General features: G+C 40.4%; 1 protein-coding gene across 9 annotated transcripts in view; it reads left to right on the top strand.

The window, feature by feature from the left end:
- The window catches only part of UNKL (unk like zinc finger), a 129,464-nt gene that overhangs the window by 67,789 nt on the left and 39,030 nt on the right, over window positions 1–22,645 (top strand). For 6 of the 9 annotated variants that reach the window (XM_043494035.1, XM_043494034.1, XM_043494031.1 and 3 more), the window contains one exon: window positions 20,747–20,935. The exons of the other annotated variants lie outside the window; for them this stretch is intronic. In XM_043494035.1, the coding sequence (XP_043349970.1) occupies window positions 20,747–20,935 (189 nt within the window). The remainder of the gene's footprint in view (window positions 1–20,746; window positions 20,936–22,645) is intronic. 9 annotated transcript variants of the gene reach the window in all.

The raw sequence follows: 22,645 nt of genomic DNA, 5'->3' as shown, positions 1-22,645 counted from the left end.
GGAAATGGATCATGTAGGTATGCAACAGTTATTTTGAGGTAGTTCTTGTGGTTAGATGTTCAGCTGCATGTGTGTGTTTTCCCTGTGTGCTGTCTCAGCTCTGCGCAGACAGCTGGTGCAGCAGACCTCGAGCGAACCATCCAATGACTACACTATCTGTTAAGGTATGAAGGCACCTAGCTAGGTTTATTGTCGACGAAGCAAGGTACTGGTATCCCACAGACTCTACTGGACCACTAATTCATGTATACCCATAACAATGAACGCAGCTCAGTCAGTGGCGGGACTTTCCATTTCCCTCTCGGCTGGCCAAAGACACTCCCTCTGAGATACATCTTTATACACCAATACAAACAAGTTACGTATTGCCCCTGAAGTATCAGGATGCCACCTTCTGACGTATTTGGGTGCCACCCTACCACCTGTAGATTCAATCGTAACATCTCTATCCATCATGCTGTCATCCTGATCTTATCTTTAGGATGTGTCAGTGTGTTCCTGTTATCTTTGGGGAATGTGCTGCTATTGAGGGGTTCTGATACCACCCTTCTGGAATGTGCTTGCGTGAGTGCTCAGTGCCCAACACCTCTTAGGAATGTCTTTTTGCAATATCAGACCTGTGCTTGCCAAATTCTGTGAGCAGGGCCTGCCTCTTGCTCACAACCTGACTGCTTCATATCAGCAAAGTTTTGACCACTACTTTAGTTTAGGAGTCTGATACAAAGGCTTATGTCGCAGGCTCTCTTCCTACTACAGCTCTGAAGATCAGGACTCCTGGTCTAGCCCTTCCTACCTCTTCATTGACTTGATTTTTCTTGTTTCATGAGCAACAAAGACCCTTCTGTAGCTCATGAGTATGTGTGTATTTATTGGTAGAACTTTCACTAACAAGTTTCCTACACTAGTAGCTTTTTGTTTATAAGTTCAAAGCAGAAATCAAATATAGGTTACATGTTTTAAAATAAGTTTAAAAGGAAATGGCTAATAAATGTGTTTAAAAATCCAGAGATCTTTATTGATGCAGGTTCTGCAGCTTCACGCTGTTGCCCTTTAGCCAACCATAAAGATATATCTGTGTAGCTGTCTACAGTGTGCCTTAGCTCACCAGTATGAAATCTACTCCTACAGCTCCCTCCAAAAAGCTCTGTCAGGGCATACCTGTTCCACAGTAGGAACCCATTCCTTTTTCTGCACAGGGACTTGAGTTCCATTGGACTCCTTGGCTCAATTCTGTTTGCTCCTGAGGCTTTCAGCAGTGACCTATAAGTGGCACCTCCTCCCTCAGAAGCTCTTCAATCTGCTCCTACTTCCAGGTGACTGCATAAGAGTACCAGGGAGAGTCTAATGGCTATCTTATCCACAGGAACTCTCCTGCTGTTCAAGGACTAAGTTTCATCAGTTCTCTCCACCCTCCCATGTTCTTATAGTCAACCATTTGCTGCAGTTAATCTAGTTTAATTATTAGTTGCCACAGTTTCTTACCTTTCCCATTGCCTTGATTAATTACTTAGCTGCTTCCAGCTGCTTCCATTACTCCATGCTTCCAGGATCCACCTTCTGAGACTTAAACTTCTGCCTTCTTATCTGCTCTTCCCCTGCACCCTGGTCTCTTCTTTTCCTTTTCCCACTTCTTCTTGAGCTCCGTTGAGTTTTCTTTTACAGTTCTCTTTTCCACCATCTTAATCTAATCCCAGTCTATTATAATTTAGATATTTATTGGGCAACTCCACCCTCCCTGCTTCTCCCTATCCCAACTACACCTTTTCCTTCTTGCCTCTGGCAATATCTCTCTCAACTGCAGCCTGCTGTCACCCATTTCCTCCTTGTAGTCATCTTGATTAGCCACTGATGCCCCTTCTTGCTGGCTCCAACTTAATTGCTGTTCCCTCTTATCATTGCTCCCTTCTTTTCTACTATCACTAAAATTCTTGTGTTGGTTTTTGTTAGAAATGAAACTTCGTCCTTTCTTCTGCTGCTGCCTTTACGCCCCACTGAATTCTCTCTTTCTCTCCCCCAGTGCAATCTTCATAGTATCTTCTCCTCTTTTTCTTTCACCCTGCAAAAAGGCATCATCAGCAAAGGCATTCTGCCTTCAGATGTTTGTCACTTCAAACTGCTTCCAGAGAGGAAGGATGATCCAATAATTAGGGCACTTGCTTTGGACTTGAGAGGCCTGAGTTAATTTCCCTACTCTGTCCTACACATCTTGTGTGGCCTTGGGCAAGTCACTTAGCCTCTCTGTGCCTCAGTTTCACATCTGTAAATGAGGGTAAAAGTATTTCCTACTTGTATAGATATGTTGTGAGGATAAATGCATTAAAGATTGTGAAGTGGGCATGCTATGGTGAAGGAGGAGGCCATATAATCACTTTTACATGGATTCCTCCCTTACTTACCTACAGTACATCCTTACTCATGCATCTGAGTCTTTGCTCCCCTTTTTGTCTGTTTGGCTATCTTCTGTTATTCCATGGCCTTATCCTTCCTCCCCATTTCAGTGGGTGACTCTCTTCCTTTCTCTCATTTCAGTCCTCACCCCTTTTTCTGGGGAGTTTAGCTTCCACATTAATGTCCCCCGCTGATTATTCTAACTCTCACTGATTATTGTAGCCACCTCGAGGTCTTCCCTTAAATTCATATTGGGTCCTTTACCTCCATTTTCTGACTTCAGCTTTGAACCAGCTTATTTTACCCACCTTTGTCACTTTCTTAACTTAATCTTCATCAAGCACGGCTTTTCCCCAACCTCTTAATTTCTGCATACCCGCTTTCTAACCATTCTCTTCCATTTTAACATAATTAATTACTCTCCTCTGACTGCATCACACAAGCCTTACACAACCTCTAGTCCATGAACAACTCAGATTCCTCTTCAGCTTTCAACCTGATCCTTCATTTCATCATTTTTTGTCATTTCTTCCCTTGGTGCCATCCTCTTCTCTACACTCAGCCCTTTTCTTCACTGTCACATCATTTGTGTTGTTCCACCATTCCCATATTTGACTGTCTTGTCACATCCATTTCTTCCATTCCTGCTTCTGTGCTGCTACGGGTGTGTCTACACAGGGATAAAAAACCTGCGACTGGCCCAGGTCATCTTGCTTGGGCTTTGGCTCTGGGGCTGAAAAATCACTGTGGAGACACTCAGGCTGGAGTTCAAGCCCTGGGACCCTTCACTCTCTCACAGTCCCAGAGCTTGGGCTCCAATCTGAGCCGAAATATCTACACAGCAGTTTTTTTCAGCCCCAGGGTCTGAGCCTGAGTTAGCTGGCCTGGGCCAGCCGCAGGTTTTTTATCCCCTTGTAGACATACCCTGAGTGCCTTAAAAGAAAGTCTAGGGGTTTTGCAGACTCTTTCAACTAAAGTTCATTCTTTTTTCCACCAGTTCTGTCTACATATTTGACACTTATGCCTACAACTCCTGCTGCCTATTCTCTACCCTTGACTCTCTCCTGAAGCCTCTTCTGCAGCTACCCTCTCCTCTTTCAACCTAGATCTTGCTGGGATTTTTTTCCCCAAGGAGAACATTAATATATCAGAGGCAGTGTTCCTCTTCTCCCCTTTCTTTCCAACCTTCACCTTCTCTTCTTTCACCCTTTCACTAATACAGACACATCTTTCCTAACTTCCTCTGCCATTCCATTTTTGTGGTCCATTAATTTCCTGCTCTTCACCTCCAAGCTCCTTGAGTGTACTGTCTACTTCAGTTTCCTCTAACTCTCTCTGTTCCTTCATTGTCTCGCATGGTGGTTTATCCTCTTTCAAACCCTTTTTCCAGTCTGTTCTTCAGGACTCTATTCTTGGTCCCTACCTCTACACTGTTCCTCCTGACTCCAACTCCAGTGACCTCATCAACTCATGGTTTTAATTACTATGTCTGTGCAGACGACTTCAAAATCACTCTGATCTCCTCCACCTTCAGTTTATTTATGCATCCCTAACTGTCTCATCAATTCTGGATGTCCTGCCCCAAACTCAAATTGACTATGGCACAAATAGAGTGTTCCTCTCAAACACTTGTTTCTTCCTCCCTTCTCTGTTACTGTTCATAATTTCACTATCCTCCCAGTTACCCTGATTTGTAACTTTATTGTCATTATACAACTTCTCTCTCTCTCCTACTCCCCAGACATTCAGTCTTAAAGCCTACAGATTCTTCCTCTGCGTCTCAAACATAATCCTTACACTATGCTCTATACATATTGCTAAAATGTCAATTCATACCCTAGTCATCTGTTGCCTTGATTATTGTAACCCCTTGAGGTCTTTCCTTACTCTCATATTTGGTCCCATGTATCCTTCCATCAAAGTACCAATAAAAGCAACCTTCTTGTCCAATACTCTGACCACTTCTTTCTCTTATTAACACATACCCAAATACCTAACTTGCACTGGCTCTCAATTCTCTGTCTCAAGGCTCTGCATGTCTCTTCTATCTCCCAACTTCCCTGTTCATGCCTTACATTCTGCCAACTTTGCACAGCATGACATATCCTTGGCGGTCTCCTCCCATGAGTGATTCAGTGTGTTTTCTTACACAGCCTCAAGACTTAGAATAACCTCAGACTCAGTACATCATGCAGCCATACTCGACACCTTCAAATGCTTTCTCAAGATTGATTGCTTTTGGTTAGCTTTGCAACCATGGAGATAATCTGGTTGACTAGAAAGTGTATCGGAAATTAGGAATATATGAAAAACAGTGGTCCCAGGAAAAATCTCTGGCCCGTAAGAAACTGACTTTTAAAAAAAAAAAAAAAAAAAGTAAAAGGGGAGGAAAGATGACACCAGTATGCACAGAGGCTGTGAGATATATGTGTGTGTGTGTGTGTGTGTGTGTGTGTGTATGTATGTGTATATATACACCAGAAAGAGCAATGTATTTGCATCACGTAGGTATAAGAAACCATGTACAAGGATGAGAAAGAAGCAACATACTTCTTTTTACATCAAGTGTGCTAAATCTGAATCTTGCTAGTGGAGCATGTTTTAGGCCCTGCTTAATTCTTTAATGCCATTTTTCCCATTCCAGTGTTCACTGTTGGTAATGAGGCCTCAGGCGTGGGGGATGGGAGCCAGGAGTAGCCCTTGTTTTCTAATCCGGGAACCGTTTCCCTCTCTGGCCATGTACAAGTAATTCAATCCGGTTGCCTTTGTTTCCCTATGTAGAAAATTTGAGTAATATTGACCTATCATGCAGGGTTTTTTGAGGATTAATTAGCATTTGTAAAGTATTTTGAAGAAGAAAAGGGCCATGGAGCATGTTTTCTGAATTAGTGATGAATACAACGATGAGGCGCTGAACAAATAATAACTAAACATTTTATTACAACATTTTTATTACAACATGCGGGGCATATTCTCCCCTTTTTCTTCTGTGCAAGCATTCTACTGACATCAGCATTCTGCACTCTGGGGAGTGTAATCATGACTGTACTCTGGCCAACAGACTAAATTAAACAAAATTCAGCCCTCTCCTCTGAGTTTGACACCACTGGCCCAACGAGTAATCAAAAATACTGTATTTGTGCAATGTGGATGAGTTAAGGTTGCTATGAGAAGTATTGTACTTAAATTTTTTTGACCCTGATGTTTAAATTTTCACCCTCATTACATTTCACACAGTTTTTTTTTCATTTCACTTCCTAGATTTTTTTTTTTAATAGAAATATAGATAAGAGAGCAGAAAAACAAAAGAATCACACTGGTGCATGCTTCTTGGAGACACATTCACCTGTCCTAGGGCACAGCCTGGGGACCTGCTCCTCAGCCATGTCTTGAAAAATTTCCCATATGCTTGGGCTCTGCACCTCAGAATGCTGTCCTGCCACCACACCAGGGAAGATTTTAAGAATTGTTGGGATTACAGATGAAAACGTAGAAAAAAGGAAGCAGATCTTGGTGGTTTTTGTCCTGAACTTTTCCCTTTACATTTAATATGGCAGGAGTACAATACCCCTATAGGTTCGGCCATCCTTCCAATCCCCATCCCAGATGCAACAGTCTGGAGGCTGGAGTTCACTGTGGATTATGAACCCCAGAGCAAAGGAAACTTGATTGAGCAAGCAGTTTTCAAATATGAATAACTTTGGGCAGTTTTAGCTCAAGTTTATGCAGCCTTAAAGGTGATGTGCCCCAAACAACCATATAAATGAGCTGTGTTGTGAAGGACTGAACCTAAGAATGGTGGAGGTGTTCAGATCTGGTTTTTAGCTCTAATTTGGAGCTCTTGGTCATGGAGAGCATTGTCTTTGGTCTTTCCTGTCCAATTTGTCTTTCCAGCTGTGAATCAGTTGTGGAGGAACACTCCTGACTTCTCACTAGGGCAATAACATTGGCAAGTAATGTCTAAGTTCTGGCAGCCATATGCAATAGTCAGAAACTCTGCTCTACCTAATTTTTTTATAGTACTGAGGAACTGTTGGCTGGGTCTCAGAGTGATGCTGTATGTCCAGTTTAAAACTTAAAACATGTTGAAATTTAGCAAAGAGCTGCTGCTCTAAGAACAAGCCTAAAGCCAAGTTTGAACTTTAAAAAATGAGCTGCTTTTGTTATTTTAACTCAAGTAATATATCAAGATAATGGGGGGCAGGATTGTATTTTTATTCTGGCTTAGATAACTCAAAACCAGATTGACTTTCATACAGTTTTCCACCTTTTGAGCATGAAAAGTTTTAGCCCCAAAGGAAACTTCCTCAGAAAGTGATGATTGAAGGTTGCATTTTTAAAATTTGTATTTGTTTGCAGTAGTGCCCATATGCAAGGCTCTTTCCAGCCACTTAAGAGGGCCCTTGGTCTGAGGAGCTCATAATCTAAAGATAAACAAATAGATAAAATTAAGAGGAATAACAAGCAATTAATATACAAGTCAGCTTGATTCACTATAGATGGTACACAGAGTCTTTAATTAATACAAAGCAGCAATAATTATTGGTAGATTTTAGGCAATATAATTTAGTGACTAAGAAAATAAAAAATAGTTAAAGCATAAACAGGTTTAATAATTTGGCAAAATCAGTTTTTACTGAAATATTCCCAACTTTTGTGGCGTTTTAAAAATAGATATTAAAATCCAGATAGATGTCAGCACTGTTTGAAAAATCACATTTTTGCCTCTCTTCTCCCTTAATTTAAACAAGATATAAAGAAATCATGATGAGTGTACAAAATAAAAATACAAAATTACAAAATAAAAGTCCAAGAATTCAAAGTTTCTCGAGATTGAAGATTCATTCTGGAAAACAGTGCCAAGTGCTTGACTCTGCCTGAAAGCCAACCATTTCAGCATTACTAGAAAATGTAATTGGCCCATTCTGTTACATCACAGGAAGAACAAATCCTCAGAACAAAATCTGTCAAATATGTAAGATCTAACAATGGATTATGCAAAGTTGATTATTGTAAATCACATCATGAAAATCTCACTGATCTCGGCCAATTTGCCCTCCAAATGCTGGTATTGCCGCCAGATCCTGTCCGTGTAATATGTGGCTTCTCCAAATTTACCTATAAAGTGATATTGTCTGAATATGATAATCTCGGTGAAGTAGAGCCTTTCTGAACAAAGAATCCTGTAAAGAATATTAGACATCAACTAACTCATAGTACACATGAAAATTTAATACGTGGGTTTTAAATCAGTTTTTTATTACTTATATTGCTTTCTTTTAAAGTTCACCACCAAAACAAATACTGAAAAATTCCCAGATATTTTTAAAAGGATAAACTTTGCAAAGCTGTCTTCATATACTGTGCAGTGTTGTTTATAGGCATGTCGTTCCCAGTATATTACAGACACAAAGTTAATATATTTTATTGGACCAAATGGGACTAGGTCAGAGTTCATAAATGAACTGTTAATGCACGTCAGCAGGGTACACATGAACAGTTAGTCCGGGTGGCAGGCTAGTGCAGGGTAAATTCAAACCCCAGCTTGCCTCAAACTATTGTTTCTGTAAACAAGGCCTTAGTCTTGCATCTTTTATATTGGTAAAAAATGTTTATATCCCATCTGTAAATCCAGGGTCCCTTAATATGATGTAAAGATGATGAAAGAGAGATTCGAATGAATAAATAATTTTTAGATGTTGCTAAAATTCTTTTTCTGTGTGTGGTTTTAAGATGCACCATAATCTATCAGTGCTAGAGGCAAGTTCATTACACCATCAATAATAAAGATTTAGTTCCTCTGCAGTGTTATAAAGTACCTGTGTCATAAATATAAAGGGAAGGGTAAACACCTTTAAAATCCTTCCTGGCCAGAGGAAAAAATCCTTTCACCTGTAAAGGGTTAAGAAGCTAGGATAACCTCACTGGCACCTGACCACAATGACCAATGGGGAGACAAGATACTTTCAAAGGGGGAGGGAGGGAAAAACAAAGGGTCTGTCTGTGTGATGCTTTTGCCGGGGACAGATCAGGAATGGAGTCTTAGAACTTAGTAAGTAATCTAGCTAGATATGCGTTAGATTATAATTTCTTTAAATGGATGAGAAATTAGACTGTGCTGAATAGAATGAATATTCTTGTCTTTGTGACTTTCTTGTAATTTAAGGTTTTGCCTAGAGGGATTCTCTGTTTTGAATCTAATTACCCTGTAAGGTATTTACCATCCTGATTTTACAGAGGTGATTCTTTTTACCTTTTCTTATATTAAAATTCTTCTTGTAAGAAATAGAATGCTTTTTTCATTGTTCTTAAGATCCAAGGGTTTGGGTCTGTGGTCACCTATCCAAATTGGTGAGGATTTTTATCAAGCCTTCCCCAGGCAGGGGGGTGCAAGGTTTTTGTGAGGATTTTAGAGGGAAAGACGTTCCCAAACAACGCTTTCTCAAAAATAAACCCAGATGTTTGGTGGTGGCAGTGGAAGTCCAAGGGCAAAAGGTAAAATAGTTTGTACCTTGGGGAAGTTTTAACCTAAGCTGGTAAAAGTAAGCTTAGGAGGTTTTTATGCAGGTCCCCACATCTGTACCCTAGAGTTCAGAGTGGGGAAGGAACCTTGACAACCTGTTTCTAACTCTTAGGGTCAGGGTCACTGGCCCTTAAAGGTGTTACTAGTCCAGGCATGAATTACTGTCCTAGGCCTTGAGCTAATTTAATTTTGCTTTTTGCTTTTTTTTTTTTAATATGGAGGAAAGGAAGTTGAAAGGTCATTTTGTTAAAGGCATCTGAGTTAAAGGCTTTTGTTTGAAGCTGCTCAGAAGTTTGAAATGTTAAGTCACAACAAAATGAGCAGAGTTCATCTGAGGCAACCAGCAATGCATTATCAATGTAGTTTATCACATAGAGACCACTGCCACCACATGGGTAACAAATTTAGTTACAGTTAATTTATTGTATTTGGTTCTTTTGAACCACAATTTACGAATTTAGGTTTTGTGTAATAAATAAGTATTACAAATCCAATGGCATTTCTCATAAGAGTACAGGTTGATGCCAGGTTTAGCCAAAATTCCTTCCTTTGCTCTAACTCCCACCCCTTCTGGAGGTATTGTTCGGTAGGCATCCACCTAACTGCTGTGGACCCACCCAGAAGTTTCTTTATGCCAATGGTGAAGTGATTTTTTGTGTGTATATAGCTGTGGATTGTGACTTTAAGAGCAGTCCTGAGGAGGATGTGATATGCAGATTGTAACACTCCAAGAGTTAGCCTCAGGAGGCATTGTGACTCAGTGAAACACCACTAAGTCACAATATTTGTCCTGGTTTCTCCTTGCTTTGAGGCCAGGGGGTAGGGATAGGGAATTAATAATTATTTTTTGGTATATGACACCCTCATACTGGCTCAACTGCCCTATCTTGTGAGTTTGTGGATGGCAGGTCGACCGACAGCAATTCCAGGCGCCAGGGCCATTCCTCAGGGGTGTGGGGCCTGGGGTGGAAGTGATGAATCCGTCATTTCTGGGACTAACCATGCTGGCCATTCGTGCCGGCCCACTGGGCCCCCCAAAACACGGGGGCTGGAGTGATCACATGAGCCTGGGAGCCCTGCAACCCATCCCTGGCCCTTATAAATCACCCAGGCCCCTTGGCAATTGCCCCCTTTGGTGGGTCTGATGGATGGAGGTGGGGGATAGCTGCAGATCCACCATTTCTACTTACTCATCACTCTCCTGCTCTGTTGTGAGGGAGGATAGGGAAGAAGATAAGCCAACACACAATTCATGCTTATTCCTACATGCCTAGACACTTGTCTGGAAAACCTCTGCAGGTGCAGTTTTTGTGCCTATGTACATTCTGCTGCTGGAATACTGTGTCCTGTTCTGGTGTCCACAGTTCAAGAAGGATGTTGATAAATTGGAGACAGTTCAGAAAAGAGTCATGAGAATTATTAATGTTTTTTGAAAAACATGACTTACAGTGAAAGACTCCAAGAGCTCAATCTATTTCATTTATCAAATAAAAGATTATGGTGTATTTTGATCAGTCTGTAAGTATCTACATGGGGAACAGAAATTTGATAATGGGCCTTTCAGACTTCCAGACAAAGATATGACAAGATCCAGTGATTGAAAGTTAAAGCTAGACAAATTCAGGCTAGAAATAAGGCATAAATTTTTAACGAAGAGGGTAATTAATTATTGGAAGAATTTAACAAGGGTGTGGTAGAATCTCTATCACTGGAATTTTTTAAAATCAAGATTGGGTGTTTTTTTTCTAGAAGATATGCTCTAGTTTAATCACAGCTATTGGACTTGAAGCACAAATTAATTCAGAGGAGTTCTGTGGCATGTATTATGTAGGAGGTCAGCCTAGATGACCACAAAGGTCCATTCTGGCTTAAAATCTATGAATGTATATAGTGCAAGTCACAGTCTAGGCCATTAACTGTAAAGTGCTTTGGAATGATACGAGATGTAAAGTACCATTTTAAATTGAAAACAAATTAGGCAAATACTTATATTTTATTCTGCAACATATGAAATGTATTTAAAATAGAACCAAAAAATGAAAACTTCCTTAGGTAAAATTTCTTCAAGGAAGAAATTAGGCTGGTATGTTTGTGAGCCAACCTAGCTTGAGAAAATGCCTTGTAAGACAGAGCGCCAGTAACACTAATGAAAATATTTTTATTCTAAAACTAGAAGAACATGTTCAGACTGATTAAATATTTAATACAGTTCTAAGTAAAATTGCCAAGTTTTAATCTCAGTCACTTACTGGACTTAGTCTAGTTCAGGGTTTCTCAAACTTCTTTGCACCGTGACCCCCTTCTGACAACAAAAATTACTAGATGACTACAGGAAGGGGGATTGAAGATGGCAGCGGGACTGAAGCCTGAGACCTGTTGCCCGGGGGTAAAGCCAAAGCCTGAGCCCCGCTGCCCAGAAGGGGGGCCAAAGACAAAGCTTGAGGGCTGCAGCCCTGGGGGGGGTGGTGGTGGCTGTAACCAGGGTCCCCGCTGCCCATGGCTGAAGCCAAAGCCTGAGCCCTGCCACCCAGGACTGAAGCCTTTGGGCTTCAGCTTCAGCCCTGAGCAGTGGGGCTCAGACTTTGGCTTCAGCCCCAGGCTCCAGCGAGTCTAATGCCTGCCCTGGCGACCCCATTAAAATGGGGCTGCGACCCATTTTGGGATCCCGACCCACAGTCTGAGAATCACTGGTATTGTTAAAATTGTGTGTTACCTGTTAGCTTGGACAATGGAGCAGGAGTTCTGGAAAGTTCTTACTTTGATTTTTGTAGGCTTATGTTGTGGACCATCAAGCATTCATAGGTTAACAAAACTGCACAACACATAAATAACCCATGAAATATTTTATTTGAGTATTTTCAAAGGATAAAGCAATTGCCTTGCTACTAGCATCTGTCTCAAAGAGGTGTGCAATGAGAGTAGCAGGGAAATTTATTTATATAGGAGGGGGTTTGTTCCTCCAAAATTGCAGGCAAATTTAAATACAAGTCTATGATATTGGTGCTACTATTTCTAGTTTAGTTCACTATTCCATCGTTCTTTAAGTTGAAATCCAGCTGTAAGTAAAAAAAATAAAAATAGAAAAGGCTGATTTTTATTTTACTTTTTTATTTTGTAATCAGGATACTACACCTTGCCTGTCCATGTTTTCTTCTACTGTCACTTTACAATCCATGACAATAAAGCTTTTACAAAAAATCCTCAAAACATCTAATCTGTATATATATGTGTAGAAGATATCAACATATTACTTTTCATAATCATATTGATTTTTGTTGTAGATTTTAGAGCTTATGGAAAATTTGCTATGTTTACTTTAAATATGACAAAATGTCATGCTAGAGGGGTTTATGGATCTTTACATGCGTCTAAGAATCCAAAGTTCCTTCTCAAAAGACGGTATAATCTGAATTATACTGTGATGCAGAGTAATTGGCAATTAGCAAATAAGAAATTTCTGAGGAAAAACAAGATGTTGGTTGATAGTAAGCTAGGAATTATTTCCCTTGTTTGTTAGGTTGTATGTGGGAAGGGGGAACAAATAATGTGTTCTAAGACGTCTAGTTCTTTTACTAGAGCAGTCGACTTGAGAGCATGGGTCAGAGTAGGCTAGCTCAGCAGAAATGATGAAGCCACTGGAGGATAGCTGTGTCACCCTGGTGTTAGAGGAGAGGGAGAAGAAAGCCTGGCTGTTGCTCTCTCTATAGCAAATATGAAAGCATGCTGGGAAAGGAAAGAAGTCTTGAGCCCTTTAAAATACAGACTCTTCTCTCTCTCAGACCTATTGAAAGAAAGGCAGCACAGGGGAGGATTTGATTATGTGCATGAGAAAAACACACACACACCCATATTGTACTGGTCAGGTCACTGAACAAACACAAATTGAGGGAAATCACATATCCCAGAGAACTTGCAACCTAAAAGATAAAATGTTATAAGTGGGTGAAATATTTTCGTTTTTCCTATCAATTGGCTTGTTACAACTTTTCATCTGCCTAACCATTATAAGAAAAGGAGTACTTGTGGCACCTTAGAGACTAACAAATTTATTTGAGCATAAGCTTTCGTGAGCTACAGCTCACTTCATCGGATGCTGTAGCTCACGAAAGCTTATGCTCAAATAAATTTGTTAGTCTCTAAGGTGCCACAAGTACTCCTTTTCTTTTTGCGAATACAGACTAACACGGCTGCTACTCTGAAACCTAACCATTATAGCTATTATCAGATGGTGGTTTTCTGTAAACATCTCAGCAGAAGTGAGCGTAAGAAAAGGAATTGAAGGAGGCAAAGGGTGATGGCTTTGCAGATTTTGATGGGAAGTTTTCCCCAGGCAAATGGACAGCCTGGGAGAAAGTACAGAGGGGTTTGTGGGAAAATCAGACAAGAAGATCATCGATTGGTGATGGAAAGGTGCATGTCAGCATTATGTTAGGATGATTATGCAGGGTGGGACTAATTGTGAAAGGCTTTGAAGAGAAGGACAGGAAGCTAGTGATATAGAAAGGGGAGCTAATGGAGGGGCTTTGAGCAGGGGGTTGGACTAGATGACCACCTGAGGTCTCTTCCAATCTTAATATTCTATGATTCTATGACTTGAATGATCATGTAGTCCACGTAATGGGCAAAATGATGATTTTTAGAAGTAGCATACTGAATGGATTTAGAGAGGTGAGGTTCTAAGTGCCAAAGCCAGAAAAGAGGAAATTACAGTAAACAGAATGTGAGATGATCTTGGATGAAATTTTGGCAGTGAGAGCAGAGAGGAAATGTTTGTTCTTGAGGATGTTGTGAAAGGAAAAGTGGCAAGATTTAGACACTGCCTGTATTTGTGGAGCAAAAGAGAGGAGCTGAGATCATGGGTTTGGATGATTAGCAAGGTGAAGGTGCTGTTCACTGTGATTGAGAAAGAGGATAAGAAGGGAGGACTTGAGGAGAAATATCAAGAGCTTAGTTTTGACCATTTTGACATTCAAATGGGGATTGACATAGCTGTCTGAAAGACATGTTGAAATATTGGCTTGAACAAAGGGAGGCAGGTCCCAAGCAGAGAGACAAATATGTGAGTCACCAGTACAAAGATAGGTTTCAGAGTAGCAGCCGTGTTAGTCTGTATTCACAAAAAGAAAAGGAGTACTTGTGGCACCTTAGAGACAATCAAATTTATTTGAGCATGAGCTTTCGTGAGCAACAGCTCACTTCATCGGATGCATTCAGTGGAAAATACAGTGGGGAGATTACTTGAAGCTGTGTTTGCAGATAATGTCACACAGGGATAGGGTGGAGAAACAGAGAAATCTGTTGCATTTCTGGTTTTATTCCATCACTGTTGAGGTGGGTAGAAGTTTCCTGACTTTCTGCTGTAGTCATATCAGATAGATAACATAGAGCTACTTCTGCATGCATGGTAGGAAGGAAGACAGGAGACTAGAAAACAAATGGAAGAAAATGCTGCCCATAGTAGTGTTGTTTGGTAATAAGCAGATTTAGGTTTTTGTTCTTGATTTTACTCATCCTTTAAAAATATTCTATAATTATATACTATTTATGTAACTATGGATAGGTGCGAGAGCACATAGTATAGTATTAAGCAGGTAGTGTGACAACAGTGGTGGACGAAGAATAGCTAAACAAAATGAGTGACTTTGGAGGAGAGCATGTAATCAGAGAGAGGCTGTTGTAGGTGCAAAGGGTACTTTTAAATAGGATTTAGTGTTTTGTTTGGGAGAAAGAAATAAAGATAATTCAGAAGTGAGATGAACCAAGTTAAATGTCAGGTGTAAGAGGGAGAACAAGAGGCGAGTGGAGTTGTATGAAGTCCTGCAGGAAAAAAACCCTGATTTCACTCAGGTAACTGATTATGCAAAACTGTTCAAATACTAATTCATTCTAAGAACATTATAGTATCACACTAACAGTACAGCAACTGTTCTGTAGGTGGTAGTTCTGTTCTAAACTCCTATTTTCAGTCATTTGAAACTGTCTCTAAAAAATCTATTTTGGGGTGAAACTTATTTTGGTTGTGGATTATTTTATATGGAAAGTTTGAAGAAAATGTATTACTTTGTTTTACGAGTTATTAGAATATGACAAGATGTCTTCTAGACAGAGAACTTTATTTGTATGCCTTTTGGTGCACAAATACATATGGTTAAAATATTTTGGTTTAAATCTTCACACTTGACTTTGTGTATGGTGGAATGACAGTTGTGTGCTTTGATCCTGTTCGAAGGAATTTTGATTTTGCAATTACAAAGTTTTGAACATTTTTCAGATCCGTTGGCCATGGGCAGCACACCATTTTACTTAGTGATTTAAAATGAAGTTCTCCTCAGAAAAGTAACTTTTTGTTAAAGAAAAAAGCCTCTAAGGGTTCTGTGTTTATCTCAGTTATGCTTCATATCTATTTTGCTCAGTTTTCAAGTAAAAAAGATGAATTTTCTCACTTCCTATTCTCACACTTAGTCTGGGACTGAAACTCATGTGGATTTCTTTCTGGCTCATGTATTGTTAATAATAGGGATTGTGAAAGCTGAATTCTGCTCCCAGTTTATGATTGTGCACCCTTTTTTTTTTTTTTTTGGATACAAGGTGTAATTGTGGGTAGTTTTTGTACCTACAATAAGAAGTTAATTAACAATTCTGCTCATAATACACAGGAGAGAAGAGAATCCATCTCCTGCTCCTCTTTGTGTTGTCTCTGCAGAACTTGCAGGAGTAAAAAATAGTAAACATTAAAATCATCAGGTATAATGCTCACTACACCCAGGGAACATCGGTTCAGTAAAAAGATAGGATTTTTAAGTGGTCACTTCTCAGAGCAGAGCCATACACCAAAGTATCACGTGCTGAATATTTATAGGTGTAGGTGTGTTTGTGCCACCATTCATAAGGGAAGAAGCATTATGATGATCTGATCTGATCTGTGTAACACGGCCATAGAATTTCATCCAGTAATTCCCACATTAATCCCTTAACTTCTGGTTGAACTACAGCATATATTTTAGAAAGACATCCAGCCTTGATTTAAAGAATTTCAAGTTATGGAGAATCCATGACATCCTAGGTAAATTGGTCAATGCTTAATTAACCTCAGTTAAAAATGGGTGCTTTATTGAATTTGTCTAGCTTCAGCTTCTAGCCATTGTCTCTTGTTATACCTTTTCTCTTTGACCCTGGCTCCTGGGAAACTGCAACCTCCTGCTCCTGGCTCTATGTGCTGTCTCCACTCTGCCCCAAGCCCTGGTTCTGCAGCTCCCATTGACTGGTAATTACAGCCAGTAGAGCTGCGGGGGCAGTGCCTGCGGGCGGAGGCAGCAGTTGGAGTTAGGAGCTGAGGGAGGGAAGTTCCTGTCACCCTTCCAGGGAGCCCCCCAGGTAAGCACTGCCCTGCACCCCAGTCCCCAGCCCTGAGCCCCCCTCACCCAAACTCTTGCCGTGGGGGGGGGGCAAAGACTGCCCCAGCAGCAGAGGGTGCGACTGGCCCAGGGGCTGCCCGAGCTGCTCCTGGGCCAGCCCCAGGGGCCTCTGCAAAAATCACGGAAAGTCACAAAATCCATGACTTCTGTGATCTCTGTGACAAACATGGAGCCTTAATTATAATCAAGTTATCCTCAGTTGTTTTTACAGTCTTTTAAGGTTGGACTGAATACTGTACGACACATTTATAAACTACAGAACTACTTGAGAACAGCCCACTTTTTTTCCTGAGACAGTCATTCTTAATTTTTCCAATTTCTCACTTACAGTTTTACAAAAATGTTAACATGTTAAAGCTCAAGGATATAACAAATGTAAATAATACTGTCTTTGTACAAGGGAAGCCTCAGAAAAGAAACTTTTCAGAGTCACAAGAAGTGGCATCTGAAGGAATAATGCTTGAGTGCTTTAACATTAACATCATAGCCAGAACATGACATCCTTGCTTATTGATTTCAATAGGAGTTTTGCCTGAATAAATCTTGAATAAGATTTCATGATTTTGCCTGTGGTGATTGATGGTGGTGGTGGTGGTGGTGGTTAGTGGTTGTTCAGAATTTATATAGCACCATATGTTCACATGATGCTTTACAAAGAAGTTAAACAAACACACACACACACACACATTGGGACTAATGACGTTCTTCCCTCAAAATACTTGATTTGCAGGGGATTACAGGAGACCAGATCCATTTATGCAGACTCCTCTTGTAGCTCTGTGGCTTCCTAGTTCCCCCTTAGGCACAAGAGCATTAGAGATATCATGGAGCTGAGTTGCCAGAGCTTCCTTTGCTGGTGTGTGCTCTAAAATTTCAGTGAAAAGGTGGACTCACAGCTGGGAAGGGGCAGAGGGGCAGCAAAAAATTATTGCAGACGCAAAGCTACATTAGCTTTTGAGCAGGTTAATGACAAGGCTGAAGTGTGGTCATCATTACCCCCTATTCTTACTCTGTGCATGGATTCCTAGACCCTGTAGAGATTCTCTGCAGGATCAGATGTGGGTGGTGGAACAGGGCAGCGCCACATATAGCATTCCCTCACCTTCTCTGACACAGAAAGGTGAGGTCTATACATGGAACCTTTCCATGTTTTTTTACATCACTATATTCCTTGGTATCATTTTCATCTTCACTTGTGTTCGCAGCTCCCTCTCAAGTTAGTACTTGCAGTAGATTTCATTAACATGCTCTTTATTCATCATCTTTCTGGTCCTTCCTTGAAGATGTCAAATAAGGCTGGTGCCTGGTAGACTGCTGCCCCTCAGCTTGTGATATATCACTGTTTATTTTTACCATTTGTTTGCAATTCTTCAGCCAGTTTTCAGTCCACATTAAATTTTTTTATCCCTCAATTTTAATTAATTTTTCAAATAAGATACTCTATCAAAAGCTACATCTACCATTTTTATTTTCCTCCACTAGCTTTTATAAATATATCCCACAAAAAGCTGTCATGTATGTTTGGCATGATTTGTTGTTTATAAGGGAGCTATACACAAGAATAGTTATTAAATAGTACATAAAACCAACGCATCTTTCATGTCTGGATAACTTTACCATCATCACTCTCATGTCTTGCATCACTTGCATAGACTTTATTAAATATTTATCTTAATTTTTTAAAAAATATTAAAAAGGAGGAGGGACTATCCCCGCTCCAGTGTGTAGTGTGTTTTACCTAAACCATCATGCTAATTCGTTAGTGCACGTGTATAAAAAGTAATGTCCATTAGCTAAAATAAAATAGAATTGGATTCACGCTATGTTTTTGCCTTTACTTTGTTAAAAAAGTAATGTTGTTGACAGAATAGTCAGTTTCTTGAGAGTCCATGTGATTTGGTAAGATTAAAAATAAAGCATTGCTACAATTATGGTTGAGGGTACACTTTCATTTGAAGCCCTTGTTTTAAGGAGTTTTTAACTTTCTAGAAAAATTACCATTAGGAATTAAATGTCTTGTACTTGTTCTTATGCTAACAGTAAAATTTTTGTGATAGAAAACAACCTCATGACATTTAAATAAACTAACTTTCCTGAGTATTGAAAATAGGCATTGATTAATTTGACAAATTACATATCCTTTTTTTGCAGTGAGCTACTTCAAGCAATGTCATTAAGAATTCAGACTTGGTATACGCTCAACAAGGAATGTTTGCTATGTGTTGCTTGTTTAAAAAAAAAAAGAAAAAAAAAGTAGATGGGAAAATAGTTGTGAAGGAGTAGACATCTGTATATTGCAAGAGGATAATGTCCTTTTTTTTTGTAAACAAATATGCACTGAGTGCATTTATCCCTCTAAGACTGTTTTTCTATACATATTCAAAGAACCACATAGGACCAAATTCAACCCTAGTGTAAGCAAACACAATTCTGTTGAAGTCAGTGGAGTCTCAGTAGGATTGAGTTTGCTCCTACTATATGAGTTTTGAATTACTGTTTAAAGAAATACAGTTAGGGTTATGATAGTAGTTGTAACATTGACTTCAGTGGGAGTTGTATCTGCATATGACAGGGCTGAAATTGGTTCATAGTCTCATCTATTCATTTTCCAGATAGAGAAATGTCTGGGCTGAATTTTTCACCGAAAAAGGCAGAATTGTAGGGCCAGATCTTCAGCTAGATCATTGATTTTAATTGAGTCTTTGATTTTCACCAGTGGAGGCTTTGATCTATATCAGGGGTGGGCAGCCTACAGGCTACATCTGGCCCATCAGACCTTTTAATCCAGCCCTCGAGCTCCCGCTGGGGAGCAGAGTCAAGGGCTTGCCCCGCTCCACCTGCCCGGTGCTCCCCAGCCCCTGACTCATAACTCCTTGAGCACCATCTTCCTGCACGCAGAGCTACACTGCACAGGCGTGACCAGCACCACTTACCCAGACTTTAACCCGCTGTTTCTGGGATTGGAACCCCGCCCTTACATGGCACTGAGCCCAATCACCGAAGCGCCAGCCTCCTCGCATCAGCCTCCGCCCAAACTAGCCAATAATCAAGCCCAGCAGCATTGCAGGATACCACCCTCCAGACTCTCGAAACTCTTTTTAACCATCAGAGGAGTGAAGTTTTGGAATAGCCTTCCAAGGGAAGCAGTGGGGGCAAAAGATCTATCTGGCTTTAAGATTCTACTCGATAAGTTTATGGAGGAGATGGTATGATGGGATAATGGGATTTTGGTAAGTAATTGATCTTTAAATATTCAGGGTAAATAGGCCAAATCCCCTGAGATGGGATATTAGATGGATGGGATCTGAGTTACTATAGAAAATTCTTTCCTGGGTGTCTGGCTGGTGAATCTTGCCCATATGCTCAGGGTTTAGCTGATTGCCATGTTTGGGGTCGGGAAGGAATTTTCCTCCAGGGCGGATTGGAGAGGCCCTGGAGGTTTTTCGCCTTCCTCTGTAGCATGGGGCATGGTTGACTTGAGGGAGGCTTCTCTGCTCCTTGAAGTCTTTGAACCATGATTTAAGGACTTCAATAGCTCAGACATGGGTGAGGTTTTTCATAGGAGTGGGTGGGTGAGATTCTGTGGCCTGCGCTGTGCAGGAGGTCGGACTAGATGATCAGAATGGTCCCTTCTGACCTTAGTATCTATGAATCTATGAAACCGCCCAGGGACCTCACTTGTCACAGCTAGGGGGCCTGGTACGGCCCCCTTGGTGTCACTGCTGGCAGGGCCCCTAGGAGTCCCCGGTACTGCTCCTGTAGAGCACCCCCCCGCAACACACCCCATGAGTACCCCTGCCCCTACTTCAGTAACATCCCTTATAGAGCCCCCCTTTGCATATCTCTGAATTGTTAATTTCCTGAGCATTCATGGCCTACCATACAATTTCCATACCCAGATATGGCTCTCAGACCAAAAAGTTTGCCCACCCCTGGTCTATAGGAACGTCAGAACTGCCATTGGGTCAGACTTGGGGGTAGTACGCAAAACAGGACAATTTTGGAGAGTACCAATCCTATCTTCTCCTCCTGGCTTCTGGCAGTCAGAGGTTTAACATCACCCCAAACATGGGATTGTATTCCTGACCATCTTGGTTGATAGCCATTGGTGGATCTAGCCTCCATGAACTTGTCTCGTTCTTTATTCACCTCAGTTATACTTTGGCCATCACACCATTCTGTGGCAGTGAGTTCCACAGATTAATTGTGCATTGTGTGAATGTTTGCCTTTGGAACCATTACTGTGAATTTTCCAACTTTGAAAAATAATGTTGCATTAACATATAGGTTTTGCCATTTAAACACGCATATGCATGTGTGTATGTATTTGTATAAGTAGGTATATGGTTATTTTAGTAACCATTTAAAAATGAAGTAGAGTAGAGCATATTGGACAGATCCTATTTTCTCTCTCCTACAGATTTCCTGTGCCTCAAGTCCAACAGTAATGTCAAGCTCTGGTAGCTGTAGCTCATTGTCGCCTATTGGACCCCTTTGTAGGCAAAGATCATTAGCAAATGGTGCTTTGTGTTCCGAGTGTAGCACATCAGGTGTTTCTTCACCAAATTCTAGCTACCAAAAAGCACCAGGTTTTGAACGAGAGGATCAGGTATGTAAATATTAGAAATACAAATAAAATCTTGAGATAGATAAAATTAGAGTCTGCAGAAAATCTTTCTTGTATTTCCCTCAACTCTCTAAAATGCATTTTGATTTCATAACACCCCACCTGCCCCCCCAGCACTTTGAGATGGCATTTTTGCTAACACATGCTTTAGAACTTAGCAGCTTGTCTTGTAAAAGCATTAAAATGTTTAAAGAGCACAATTCCAAATGTAAGAGTGGAAATATTTTCCAAACCCATTTTATCTTTAAAACAGACCTAAATATATTCTTCAAATATATTTAGTTTAAGTTGTTTTTGTTTTTTTGATTTATTCTAGATTTTAGAATTTTTGGAATTTTTCCATTTATGAAGTCCTCAGTTGGTTAAAAAGTTAACATGCAAATGTGTTAGATGCAATTAAAGCACATGTTTTATGTAGATGTTTATCATTCGCTCAATGTAGTGTCTGATTTATTACACCATTAGATTAATGTACAAGTTGCCTTATAGGCTTTAAAGCATTCAGTTTTGGGTTTTTACTTAATTGAGAACTTCCTACCAAGGACTCACTTTTTGCTACAAAATATTACTCATTGGAGGCTTGATCCTGCTTCTATTAAAATCAATGGAAAGACACCCATTGACTTCAGTAGAAATTAGATCTGCTCTACTATACATAGGTTTCAGAGTAGCAGCCATGTTAGTCTGTATTCGCAAAAAGAAAAGGAGTACTTGTGGCACCTTAGAGACTAACAAATTTATTTGAGCATAAGTTCCAGTGAGTTGTAGTGCACGAAAGCTTATGCTCAAATAAATTTGTTAGTCTCTAAGGTGCCACAAGTACTCCTTTTCTTTCTACTATACATAGCCATAGAGTTCAAAGCCAGAAGGGATCACCAGATCATCCAGTCTGACCTCCACCAACACTACCCAGATGCTAAACCCAACAATCAAAATTATATCAAACTATTATAGCCCCCAGAAGACTAAATAATTATGTGCCACAGGCAGAGAATAGGAGGGATTGAGGTGCGCCAGTGCTTGAGGCTCCCACAATGGTAGGGAAAAGATTGAGATATACCTAGATAATCCTGGCAAGTGATCTGTACCCACAGGCTCTAGAGGAAGGCGAAAAACCCCCAGTCACTGCCAGTTTGACATGAGGGGAAATTCCTTCCCAACCCCACATTCAGTGATCAGTACCCTGAGATGAGAGCAAGAGCTAGCCAGCCAAGCACCTGGAAGAGAGAATGTTTGGTGTTGCCTCAGAGTCCCAGCCCTCCCCGTCTTCAACCATAGCCATCCCTGATGCTTCAGGTGAAGGAGATTTTTTAAAAAATTGTGAGGGGAAGAAGGGGAGCAGAAATCCCTTCCTGACTCTGCCAGGTGGTCGGCTGAAACCCTGAAGCATGAGCTTTTTAGGAACATAAGATGTAAACTGAATGTGAGCCCCAAGGCTGTTGAGTACTGCCTCCTACCAACACATTCTACCATCAAAGTACACATTGTTGCTCAGTGCACAAGCTTGACCTAAGTGATTTGCAATGTAAGTATCCAGCAGGCCAACTTATTTAAAACAAATAAAGTTTTACTTAGGAAAAAGGTGCTTTGTTTCTTACATGAAACATTGTCAGGAATGGAACAGGTTTACAGTGGAAAAACTCATAATAAAGGAAATGTCATTGTTGATAGAAGGTTATCTAGCTGTATAGC

The sequence above is a fragment of the Dermochelys coriacea genome, chromosome 10 (assembly GCF_009764565.3).
Source record: "Dermochelys coriacea isolate rDerCor1 chromosome 10, rDerCor1.pri.v4, whole genome shotgun sequence".
In the NCBI taxonomy this organism is placed as follows: domain Eukaryota; kingdom Metazoa; phylum Chordata; order Testudines; family Dermochelyidae; genus Dermochelys; species Dermochelys coriacea.
This window is presented reverse-complemented; position numbering and strand designations above follow the sequence as displayed.